Source organism: Capra hircus, chromosome 5 (genome assembly GCF_001704415.2).
Source record: "Capra hircus breed San Clemente chromosome 5, ASM170441v1, whole genome shotgun sequence".
NCBI lineage: Eukaryota > Metazoa > Chordata > Mammalia > Artiodactyla > Bovidae > Capra > Capra hircus.
In genome coordinates this window covers 113,211,480-113,223,725 of record NC_030812.1, presented here as the reverse complement: position 1 = coordinate 113,223,725, position 12,246 = coordinate 113,211,480, and the positions used below count along the sequence as shown (strand labels likewise).

Here is a 12,246-nt window from a genome sequence, read left to right as displayed (position 1 = left end):
CCCCATGGACTGTAGCCCGCCAGGCTCCTCTGTCCATGGGATTTTCCAGGCAAGAACTCTGGAGAGGGTTGCCCGTTCCTCCTCCAGGGAATCGTCCCAACCCAGGGATCAAATCAGCGTCTCTTTCATCTCTGCATTTGCAGGCGGATTTTTCTACCGCTGCGCCACCTGGAAGTTTCCCCAGCAGAGTGGGTACCAGGCACTAAAGCAGCACCCGCAGTGAGACAGCGCCACCAGAGCTGACGGCAGCCCTGGCGGGCCCCTGCCCCTGTCCAGGAGCCCTGCTCGGAGAATCAGTGACCGAGCACAGCCGCAAGAGTGCCTCGAATCGAGCAGCTCCTCCCCCAGCCTAGGATGGGGACCCGAGGCCCAGGACCCGCCACTGCAGCCACGTCTGAGGCTCTGACGGAGGGAGCTCTCTGGAAGGGCAGATTACAGGTGGGCCAGTCTGAGGACAGGAGAGGGTCATGGTGGGCTGATGCCATCTGGGCTGCCCCCAGCCTGCTCCCCAACCCCATGGCTCTGGTCCTGACCCACAAATGAAGGTCTCCAGAGAGGCTCCTCCCCTCTGTGTCCATTTATCACACCCCACCCCCAACCACAGGACACCTCCCCCTACATCTCCCAAAGGCACCCCCGGCCCTTGAGTCCCAAAGAGGATTCATCATCCCCTCCTCAAACCTGTTCTTCCTGCCCCGTGTTCCCCCTCCATGACCAGCAGCCAACACACATTATATCATCTCTGGCTCCCCACGCCCATCCTTCATCAACCCTACCTCCTAAATCCATCGCTGACATCACTGCCATGTCCCTATTGCAAATCAGGTCCAAGAGAGGTGCTGAGTGAGTGTTTGTGGGGTGGATGGATTGATGGGTGGGTGAGTAGACGGATGGACAGTAGTTGGACTGGATGGATGGAAGGATAGACGGATGGTGGTTGGATGGATGGATGGATAGATGGATGGTGGTTGGATGGATGGATGGATAGATAGATGGCGACTGGATGGATGGATAAATGGATGGTGGTGAGATGGATGGATGGATGGATAGATGGATGAATGGATGAATGGATAGATGGTGGTTGGATGAATGGATGAATAGACAGATAGTGACTGGATGGATGGATGGATAAACAGATGGTCGTTAGATGGATGGATGGATGGATGGATAAATGGATGAATGGATAGATGGATGGATGGAGAGATGAGGAGAGATGGATGGTGGTTAGATGGATGGATGGATAAATGGATGCTGGTTAGATGGATGGATGGATGGATGGATGGATAGATGGATGGTGGTTAGATGGGTGGATGGATAGATGGATGGTTGTTGGATGGATGGATGGATGGATAAATGGATGGTGGTGAGATGGGTGGATGGATGGATAAATGGGTGGTGGTGAGATGGATGGATGGTGGCTAGATAGATGGATAGATGGATGGATAGATGAATGGACGGATGGACACATGCAAATGGCAGAATTCTACAGCTAGGGAGCTTTGGAACTGTAGTCATTATATCTGCCAGAGCTTTTCCTGGGCAACATCTGGACCCTGAGTTTGACAAGGGCTGGATTGGAACTTGCCACTTCCGGGAAGAGGCCAGAGCTAAGGCCACCTCGAAATACTGTTTGGTGGGGGACCAGGTGCTCGAGCTATGTGAACGTGACAGGACACGGAAGTGCACGTGCCAACCACCTCTGAGGGGCACTGGAGCCAGCAGAAGGATGCTAGTCGCTGGCACACAGAAGGTCTTCGGCTTCTGAACTCAGCCCAGGACTTGGCCTGGAGGACACCTCTCCTCCCCCACAGGCCCCACACAACACCCAGAGACCGAGGAAGAGACACCGGCGGACTTCTCTTTCTTTTTACAAAGACTTTATTGTCTGACATGCTTGACAAAAAAAAATTACAGCCACAATCAAGTTATGCCGAAATGATTGAGGAGCACGCCATCATCTTTCATACCTCAAGGACTTTTAATGAATTTTTCTTTTAAAGTAACAGCTGCCTTCATAACTTTTATTTTCCACATAAAAATACACCATATTCTGAAGATACCTTAGGAAAAAGTTTTTTTTTTTTTTAAGTTTATAGTTCTTGGTCCGCATAGAAATTCAGTAGAGGCGATCAAAAGAGTCTGGAGTCATCGCCACCCATTTAAGCACACATATGCCGTGCGTCTGACGTGCCCCCAGAGACCCTGTAAACATCCCCGGCTACCAGGAACCACGTGGGTTGAACAGGACTCCTGAAGCCCTGGAGGCCGCAGAGTAAATCTGGCCCCAGCTGCTCCTGGTTCCCTGGATGGGCCCCTCGCCCTGTGGGAGCCCCACTCTCATAGGGAAGAAATCACGGTCTCCTGGGACCCTGGGCTCAGAGATCCAAGTCCTCCAGGGCCTTTCCGTGAAAAACGAACCAAACAGGTGCTGAACAGGATCCTTAAAGAAAAAGCCTTGAGTCCTGCATCGCCTTGTAGGGGCAGAGCTTTGGGTGCTGGCAGCGCAGGGCACTGTGAAGCCAGAGACCAAGTTTCAAATCCTGCCTCTGCCTCTTTTGAGCTGTGCTCCCTCAGGCTAGCTGCCTAACCTCTCTGACCTCAATCACTTCATCTCTAAAACAGGGCCAGCAGTACCCGCCTTGCTGGAGTGTCAGAAATGAGATCACATCTGCAAAGGGCTCGTTAAATGCTGGTTCCCAGGCCTGGGATGAAGAGGAGGCAGGCAGGTTACTCCTCTTGGACACACAATTGAAGGGGGCACCAAAAAACTCGGTGATCCAGATCAGATACTATTTTAATGCAGTGTTTTTAAAAACCAAACTTAATGCAGGGGAAAAAAACATCTATGATAAACAAAATACCTAAATTTTAAATAAAGAATCTAATGCTGCCCTTGCCAATTCTGCCTCACCAGCCTCACCCCCAAGCAGGCCCAGCTGGTTCTCTATCCATCAGAGAGACTCAGCCCAACACTGCAGTCCTTGAAGTCCCCTGGTGGAACTGCGGGAGTCCAGTCCCGGCTCTGGCTCTGGGCCGTGTTCCCATTAGGGGGCAGCTGGTCCCTGGTACCACAACTGTGAACCATTCAGCCATCCCAGCCAACGGCAGGGGAGACAGAACCCAAGGGGTGAGGGAAATCCCACTGGGGGCGAGAACACATTCGAGGATAGCAGTGGGAACCCCGAGGTTCACCTCACTAGGTTAAGAGGGCTGCAAGTATGTGTGAGTGTGCGTCCACATCCCCACGGGCGCACACAGTGGGCAGGGCTGCCTCGGCCCATGGACCCCCTGGCTGCTGGGCTCTGCAGAGCTCGGCACTCCCCAGGGGACCAGGGGCGTCCAGCACGTGGGGACCCTCCAGCCCAGTCCTGGGTCTTCAACAAGCTCATTCTACAGAACCAACCCCCCTCCACCCTACCAAGTCCAGGCTCTGAGCGGGTGTCCACGATGCTCAGGCCATCGTTCACATCAGCAAAAATGCCCACAGAAAGAAAACACGGGATGGCAAGAAGCCGATGGCTGGGTGGCCTGGCCAGGTGCAGCCCGATTCCTGAGACGTCCCTGATCGCTCCCTCGGAGGCCTAGGGGAAGTGGAAGGGCTGCCCGCACTCAGACTGCGACACCCCACCCACCCACCTCCCCAACCCTGAGGCGTGCAGCCGCTCAGACCCTCAGTGAGAGGGAGATTTTGTGCCAGAACTTCAGAATCCGTCCAAGAGCAGCAGCTTCCCGAACCCACAAGGGCGTCCAAGAGCAGATGAAGACTCCGTCACGTCCTAAGCAGGACATGGCTGTGAGCATAGTAGGTCCTTTAACAAGGAACACATGGAAGGGACACACAGAAATCAGCGATGAGTGCAGATTCCCCAACAGCCCCGCAGGGTCCCGACTCCAGGGACAGTCAGGGGTGATTTTCTTCATTCCAAGGCCTCAGCCCATCGGCTGGGCTGGTTCCCGGAGCTGGACAGGCTGTGTGCAGGGAAGGAAGGGCGGCTGGGGGTCCGTGCTCTCGGCCGGGCGTATGGAGCTGATGCGGTGGGAAGGGCTGGGGCCACGGGGGCAGTCAAGAGTTCCGGGGGGTGGGGAGGTCGATGACTATGGGTGGATTCACAGGCTGGTAGTTGACGGTGCACACAGAGGCATTCACGTAGGTGGTCGTCCCATCCGCCATGACTCCATACCCTAGAAAGTAAGCACAGTGGGCTGAGAGGTGACACCAGGACCCGGAGCAGTTGAGGGTGATCTGATGGGTGTGGTAGTCAGAGGGCACTTAGCCACAGGAGGCTAAAGATGTCTGGGGCAAGCTACCGAAATTAGCAAGACACTCCTCCCGACCTGCTGTGAGCAGCAAATGACATAATCCACGTGTTCAGCCCAGTGCCTGGAAAGTGTGTGTTGAGACATCATCACTGACATCATCAGCAGCACTACCACCATCACCATCATCATCATCTCCACTTCTATTATTAATACTACCATCATCACTATCAATACCACAACCACCACCACCATCACCACCATCACCAACACCACCACTGTCATTATCAGAACCATCATCACCAACACCATCATCACCATCACCACTGCCATCATCATCACCATCACTGTCATTATCAGAACCACCATCACCACCACCGCCATCACTGTCATTATCAGAACCATCATCATCACCACCACCACCATTACCATCACCACCACCACCACCATCACTGTCATTATCAGAACCATCATCACCACCACCATCATCACCATCACCACCATCATCTCCACTTCTATCATCACTACTATCGTTGTCAGCTCAGTATCACCAGCACCACCGCCACCATCATCTCCGTCATCAACACCGCCATCCTCTCCACTTCCATCCTGGTCACCATCGCTGTCCCCATCACCGCCACTGTCACGGGCTTTCTTCTCCACACCTCTGTCCTCATCATACCCTCTTCCCACCACATCTACTTGTCAGAATCCTCTTCAACCTTCAGCTCAGATCACCTCCACACCAAAAGGGACACTTCCCCTCCTCTGCACAGGTTACGAGTTCTTTGGAGCCTGCGTTTTGCGTGTACAATCATGCAGGGTGTGGTCTGGATCAGACGATGGTGTTACATGCCCACTATTGGGCTACAGAAAACGACAGGCATCATTATTATCCATGCGCCATCCACCTCTCCCATGACCTTTCAGACCCCGCCTTTGAAGGCTCATCTGCTGCCCAGAAGTCTGTGAGCTCCTCAGGGTCTCGGAGGTATGATCACTCCCACCCCTGACAGCATGATGCAGAGGGAAGGGTCTGAGCCTTGCTGGTTTCTGAGCTGGAAAGTGATCTGATGTGAACCAGACAAACTTGAGGCCCAGGAGCCCCAGCTCGACACAGACAGAGGTTCAAGAGGCCAGGGGACAACGTTGGGGGGAACCACAGTGGTCCCCCTGCACCACGGGAGCCCAAGTGCTTCATGGTGGGGTACGGTGGGACCAAGAGGCCTTGGACAGGTGGGATAAAAGTTCAAAAGGAGCCAAAGGAGGGAGCTGTCCAACTGGTGCGATTAGGCTCCAGTGAGGAAGGCTGAAGTCGAATGAGGTGAACCCTGGGCAGTGACAGGGCGGGGACAGGGTGGCAGTCAGGACTGCAGCTGCCGACATCACCAGTCACCTTCACAGCCACCCTGCCCACTGCCTGAGATGATATGGACACCCCCTCAACTCCAGCCATGTGGAGACAGCAGGCGGTCCTGCCCCCAGGACAGAAGGCAGAACCTCATCTCTGTCTTAGGTGGGGACACTGGGAGGAGAAGTGCCACTAGAGCCCCTCAGGTAGGCAGGCAGCCCTCCACATTCATAAGCACCTACTGTATGCCAGGCCACAGAGACATGAACAGGAAGACAGGCTTCCCGCCCTGTAGACAGCTCACAGTGTACCCCCAAATGCAATGCTTCTCTAGGTCACATCCAAATGTCCCCTCCTCCAGAAAGCCCCCTGCCATCTCTGAAGACTTCTCAGGCTAGAGGCACGGCAGAGGTGCAGGGCTCTAGGAAGTAAAACTTACCCCTGAGTCTTGCCAGACGTTGCCCTCATCGTCCTACGATGAAACACTTCAGCAATAGGTAACTGACAGCCAGTGTGTAGATAGGCGTATGTAGATACAAAGTGTATGTAGGAGGTGGGCTATTTCCCGCTGGCCAGGGAGGAGGTGACCGGGTTCAAGGGAGCCAAGAGGCACCCCCTGAGAAGCCAGTGAGGTGCACCTCCCCCACCAGCGTGTGATCAAACCAGTCCATCCTAAAGGAAATCAACCCTGAATACTCATTGAAAGGACTGATGCTGAAGCTGAAGCTCCACCACTTTAGGCACCTGATGGGAAGAGCCGATTCACTGGAAAAGACCCTGATGCTGGGAAAGATTGAAAGCGGGAGGAGAAGGGGACGACAGAGGATGAGATGGTTGGATGGCATCACCAACTTGATGGACATGACTTTGAGCAAACTCCAGGAGCTAAGTGAAGGACAGGGAGGCCTGGCATGCTGCAGTCCATGGGGTCACAAAGAGTCAGACACAACTGAGCAACTGAACAATAACAACCACCACGTGTGCGGCCCCCACCCTTGCTGACCTTCGTGGATGTGGCCAAAGACGTGCAGCCGCGGCTGGACGCGCCTCTGCACCGTGTTGAGCAGCTCCACGCAGCCCACCCGCTGCATCTTCTTGGGGACCCAGTCCAGGAAGCCTGGCAGGGGAGAGAGAGGGAGGGCAGTGACGAAGCCCAGGCATGCCTGGCCCTGGCCCCGCAAAGCCCAGGTCTCAGCTCTGCAGTCTCAGGGACGTGGCAGCCCTGGACCCGCCCTGCCCTGCCCCAGCCTCAGGGAGGGAAGCCTGGCTCCAGCGTGCACCTCCTGGGGCCTTGTGGCCTCCTCCACCTCCCTTTTCCCCTGCTCCTCTCGCAGGGCCACACAGAGAACACACGGGGTGGCGGTGGGGTAGCGAAGACGGCTCCATAGCTGAGAGCCTCCAGACCATTCATGCTCAAAGTGGCCTCAAGGCTGGTATCCACCCATTGCAGAGAAAAGCCAGCTGAGGCCTGAGAGGGACTGGTGAGGCCCAAGGTGAGCCAGCAGCAGGGAGGAGTCCAGGAGCAGAATCTGCAGGTCGGAAACTTTATAAACAAGCATCACAAAATGAGGAAAATGCCCTCTTTATTCACTGTAGCCTCACGCACGTGCCCGCGTCTGGGTCTGCTCGCACAGCCAGCCTCCCGGAGCCGCCCATATGGTGGCGGCTTATTAGCCTCACATGGCTACACAAACGAAGAGTAATTGATTACTCCAAGAGGACAACGAGGGCTCAGCTCAGCCCCTTCTCTGCTTGGGCGGGAGAAACAGGTTCCTAAAACTGCTGGGGAGGGGAAGACGGACCCTGCAAAGAATCACACAGGCTGCAGTGGACCTGACTTAAAGGAGAGAGGGGGGCGGGGAGGAAGAGGAGGGGGGAGACAGGAAGTGGGAGGGAAGTGGGTTTGCAGCAGACCCTTGGGTTTAAGTCCCAGGCTCTGCTACCTGCTGGCTGTGTGACCTTGGACAAGTCACTTAACCTCTCTGTGCCACATTCAACAATTCATTTAACAGCTGGGCTGGGCTGAGCACACAGGCAACCCCCAGAGCAGGGGCTGTGTGTTGTATATGAAGCAGACGTGGTGAGGCAGGAACTCAAAAGATGCTGGTGGGGGAATGGATGGGGAGGAGGAAAGTAGGGAAGGAGGAGACGGAGAGAAGGAGGGAGAAAATGAGAAACCTGCTCCAAGCCCACTACAAGCCACGGGTCACGCCTGAACAATGCCAGGGCCCTGGGCCTCCAGGTTCCCTCCATTTGGAAATGGGGAACCTTTAGTGAGGGTGGAGCAGGCACCCAAGTGTGCTGGCTGGTCATCTGGCACACATAGGTGCTCAGGACAGCTTCTCCCAAAACAGTTATCGGAGCGAGGGACTCTGGGGCTGCGCTGGGCTTCACCTGGCAACCCTTCCCATCTGGGATGACAAGTGGTGTTGTCAGCTTGGACCGGAGTCGGGGCCGTGGGGGCTGGGAGGAAAGCTGGAGACTGCTGGGGTGGGTGGTCTCCCGGGGTGAGGGGTGCACAGGATGGGGGCTGGTGAGAGTGACCTTGCGGTATTCAGCCCCCAGAACTCAGGTCTTTGACACCCCTGGCTCCACAGTGCCCACCTGTGTGAAAGGGGTAGCTGAGTCTGACCTTACCACCTGGCTATGAGCAGTCCAGGAGGTAACACGTGGAGCCCCTGGCACACAGTAGGTGCTCAGGAAATGAGAGCGACAGTGGGGTGACTGGCACCCCAGCACCACGACTCGGAACAGAGCCCTTCGGCAGCCCCCTGGATAGGCCCAGCGCCCCCTGGCCCCAGCACCCAGAGCCCTGTGTCCTCCCAGCACGAGCGGGCATCGGGGCCAGGAGCCCGAGGCGGGGGCGGATGAGTCTTACCCAGCGGTGGTCCGTGCGTTATCAGGACGTCCACGCCTTCGGGAATGAGGTTCCATTTCTCGAGCAGCGCTTGGCCACGTGGGAGGTTAAAACCCCAGCCATAAAACCAGGGCTGCCTGTAGGAGAAGAGCAGGGGGTTCAGAGGTGGCCATCGAGAGTGGGGGTGATGAGAGGCAGGAAAGGTGGGCCTCAGTGCCACTCAGCCATCAGGACCAGTCGGATACCCAGGACCTCACAGAGGAGGTGTCCACCCGGATGGGGATTCAAAGTGTGAATTCATCTAGACTCTTGCCCAGGTAATGACCAGTCTTGTCTGTTTTTGGCTTCATCTCACTCAGGATCTTAGTTCGCAAACTAGGGATCAAACACATGCCCCCTGCAGAGGAAGCTTGGATTCTTAACCATTGGAATGCCAGGAAAGGCGCCTGACACACCTTTTCCCGCTTCAGTTCAGTTCAGTTCAGTCGTTCAGTCGTGTCCGACTCTTTGCGACCCCATGAATCGCAGCACACCAGGCCTCCCTGTCCATCACCAGTTCCCGGAGTTCACTCAAACTCATGTCCATCGAGTTGGTGATGCCATCCAGCCATCTCATCCTCTGTCATCCCCTTCTCCTCCTGCCCCCAATTCCTCCCAGCATCAGAGTCTTTTCCAATGAGTCAGCTCTTCTCATGAGGTGGCCAAAGTACTGGAATTTCAGCTTTAGCATCATTCCTTCCAAAGAACATCCAGGACTGATCTCCTTTAGAATGGATTGGTTGGATCCCCTTGCAGTCCAAGGGACTCTTAAAAGTCTTCTCCAATACCACACTTCAAAAGCATCAATTCTTCAGCACTCAGCTTTCTTCACAGTCCAACTCTCACATCCATACATGACTACTGGAAAAACCATAGCCTTGACTAGATGGACCTTTGTTGGCAAAGTAATGTCTCTGCTTTTGAATTTGCTATCTAGGCTGGTCTAGGTTACTCCTTCCAAGGAGTAAGCGTCTTTTAATTTCATGGCTGCAATCACCATCTGCAGTGATTTTGGAGCCCCCCAAAATAAAGTCTGACACTGTTTCCCCATCTATTTCCTGTGAAGTTATGGGATCAGATGCCATGATCTTAGTTTTCTGAATGTTGAGCTTTAAGCCATCTTTTTTACTCTCTTCTTTCACTTTCATCAAGAGGCTTTTTAGTTCCTCTTCACTTCCTGCCATAAGGGTGGTGTCATCTGCATATCTGAGGTTATTGATATTTCTCCCAGTTATTGATATTTTTCCCTCTTGCTTCACTAATAAAAAAAATATCTTTTTTCTATGATGAACAATATTATTGGGTTGGCCATAATATGTTATAGAAAAAACAAACTTTTGGGTCAACCAAATATTCATGTAATTTTTTTTAAGTGAAAGTTAAAAAAAAAAAAAAGCTCCTGCCAAAGACCTCTCTTGCTCTAAGCACTTCTAAGGAAATCTAGAGGAGAATACTCTCACCTGTCCCCACAGTGGGAAAATGCTCATCCATCATCCTTCCCACATTTGGGGCCAGTGGGGACTTACAGAGGGGACTGAGGGGAGATCTGTTCCCTGTCACTCTCCCAGCCCCCACCAAGAGACAGAGGGTCCTGGGTGGGAATGCTCATTCCTGTCTCCACTCCGAAGGTCCCAGCAGGGGCTCCACAGCGCTGAATCCACCCTCAACATCAAGGTCAGGGCCAGATGGACAGAGACCAGTGAACAGAATTCCAAGCTGCTGCCCACCTCAGCCCCAGAGGGATCCATGCAAGTCATTCCCCGTCAGTGGGTTCAATGGGGAGCATGTGACCTTGACCCTTCCAGCTGGAGGCAGCCCCAGATGTTTCCTTCAGTGATGAGAGAAAGGAACGCCGTCACACCTGCATACCAACCAGTGAGCTTCCTACCCTGGGAGCTGTCAGCACCTGGTAAACTGTCCTAAAGAGAGATGGCTGGAACACATGGTCCAGGGCAGCAGCTGGACCAAACTGCATCTGACACCCCCCGCACCTCTGCACTTCCCAGTTACATGGGCCAATAGAAAGCCATTTGAACTGGGTTTTCACTGACAACGAAAGTATCCCAACTAAGAGTCAGCTCTTAGGCCTAAGTCATTATGAGATCCCCAAATTAACACAGCCCTTTAGCATCTACAAAGTCACCATCATCGCCGTCACCATCACCATCATCACCACCACCACCAACAACAACACCTTCACCCCTTCATTACTCTCATCACCATTGGGGGTCAAATTGTGTCTCCCCCAAAATATTAATGTATGTGGAAGTATGAACCAATACCTGTGAATGTGACCTTATCTAGAAGTAGGGTCTTCACAGACATAATCAAGGTGAGGTCATACCTGATTAGAGCAGTCCTAATCCAGTGACTGGTGTCCTCAGAAAACACAGACACACAGCGGTAAGGGCCATGTGACAATGGCTGCTCAGACCAGAGTGATTGTCTACCAGTCAAGGAATCCCCAGGCTTCCAGCAACCACCAGAAGCTGGGAGAGTGACAGGGAACAGATCTTCCCTCAGTCCCCTCTGTAAGAACTAACTTCAGTGACACCTTGATTTCAGACTGCCAGTCTCCAGAATTGGGCAGAATTGACACCTGTTGTTTTAAGCTTCGTGGTTTGTGATAATTAGTTCTGCAGCCCTAGGAAACTGATATAATCACCATCACCACCATCACCCCCTCATCAGCCACCCTAGGGACCTTCACACCTGCAGCAAGGTGGGCAGACAGGTCTCTTTCTTCCTATTTTATGGAAAAATTATCGCCAGCATTCCCTGCACACCTACTTTTTGCCAAGTGCCAGTTATTCCTAAAGGAAATAAATCTTGAATATTCATTGGAAGGACTGATGCTGAAGCTGAAGCTCCAATACTCTGGCCACCTGATGCAAACAGCTAACTCACTGGAAAAGACCCTGATGCTGAGAAAGATTGAGGGCAGGAGGAGAATGGGACGACAGAGGATGAGACGGTTGGATAGCACCATCGACTCAATGCCCATGAATCTGAGCAGACTCCAGGAGATAGTGAAGGACAGGAAAGCCTGGCCTGCTGCAGTTCATGGGGTCACAAAGAGTCAGAAATGACTCAGTGACTGAACAACAGCAATCTGATTACACTGCAGGAAAGGGTTCACCTAACTCTTACAAGAACCCAGTGAATTAAGGGCTAGGATTATTCCCATTTTTCAGATGAGGAACCAGAGACTCAGAGAAGTGAGCTGGCTCAGGGATCTGGGCCCAGGTGCAAGGACTTCCAGGCTGGGCACCTCCCCACCATTTGCCGACATACTCTGTACAAGTTGGTCATGGGGCTGGGCTTTCACATTCAAAGCCTCTCATGTGCCCAGAGCTGCCACTAAAATCCCCCTCACGGCCCATAAGCACCCCCGGGGGAGGCTGACACCCCTGGCTATTGACCCACTGCCTCTGCCTTGTTGGCAGCCACCCAGTGCCCCTCTATGGAACCCTGGGGGTTTCCAGGGAACAGCATTTGAGAACTGACTTAGTCCCACCATGGTAGGTTCTGGACAAGACTGAGGTTCAGCGAGAGAGGAAGGGAGGTCCCCAGGGTCACACCATGGTCAGTGTAGAAGTCATTCTGGAACCCAGATCTGACCCCCTCTCCCTGCAGCCTTTGAGCCAGCAGTGTCAAATCCTGGAACGTATGCTTGTGAAGGAGCAAGGTGAGTGGCCACACTGGCCTTTTGGGGGCAAAGGTCCTTTCCCATTTCAGACAC

General features: G+C 53.7%; 1 protein-coding gene across 1 annotated transcript in view; it reads right to left on the bottom strand.

Moving 5' to 3' along the window:
* The window catches only part of MPPED1 (metallophosphoesterase domain containing 1), an 83,753-nt gene continuing 73,362 nt past the window's right edge, over nt 1,856-12,246 (bottom strand). The window contains exons 5-7 of the mRNA XM_018048878.1: nt 8,487-8,602; nt 6,612-6,725; nt 1,856-4,182 (exon numbers count right to left, since the gene is read on the bottom strand). Coding sequence (XP_017904367.1) covers nt 4,064-4,182; nt 6,612-6,725; nt 8,487-8,602 — 349 coding nt within the window. The 3' untranslated portion in view covers nt 1,856-4,063. The remainder of the gene's footprint in view (nt 4,183-6,611; nt 6,726-8,486; nt 8,603-12,246) is intronic.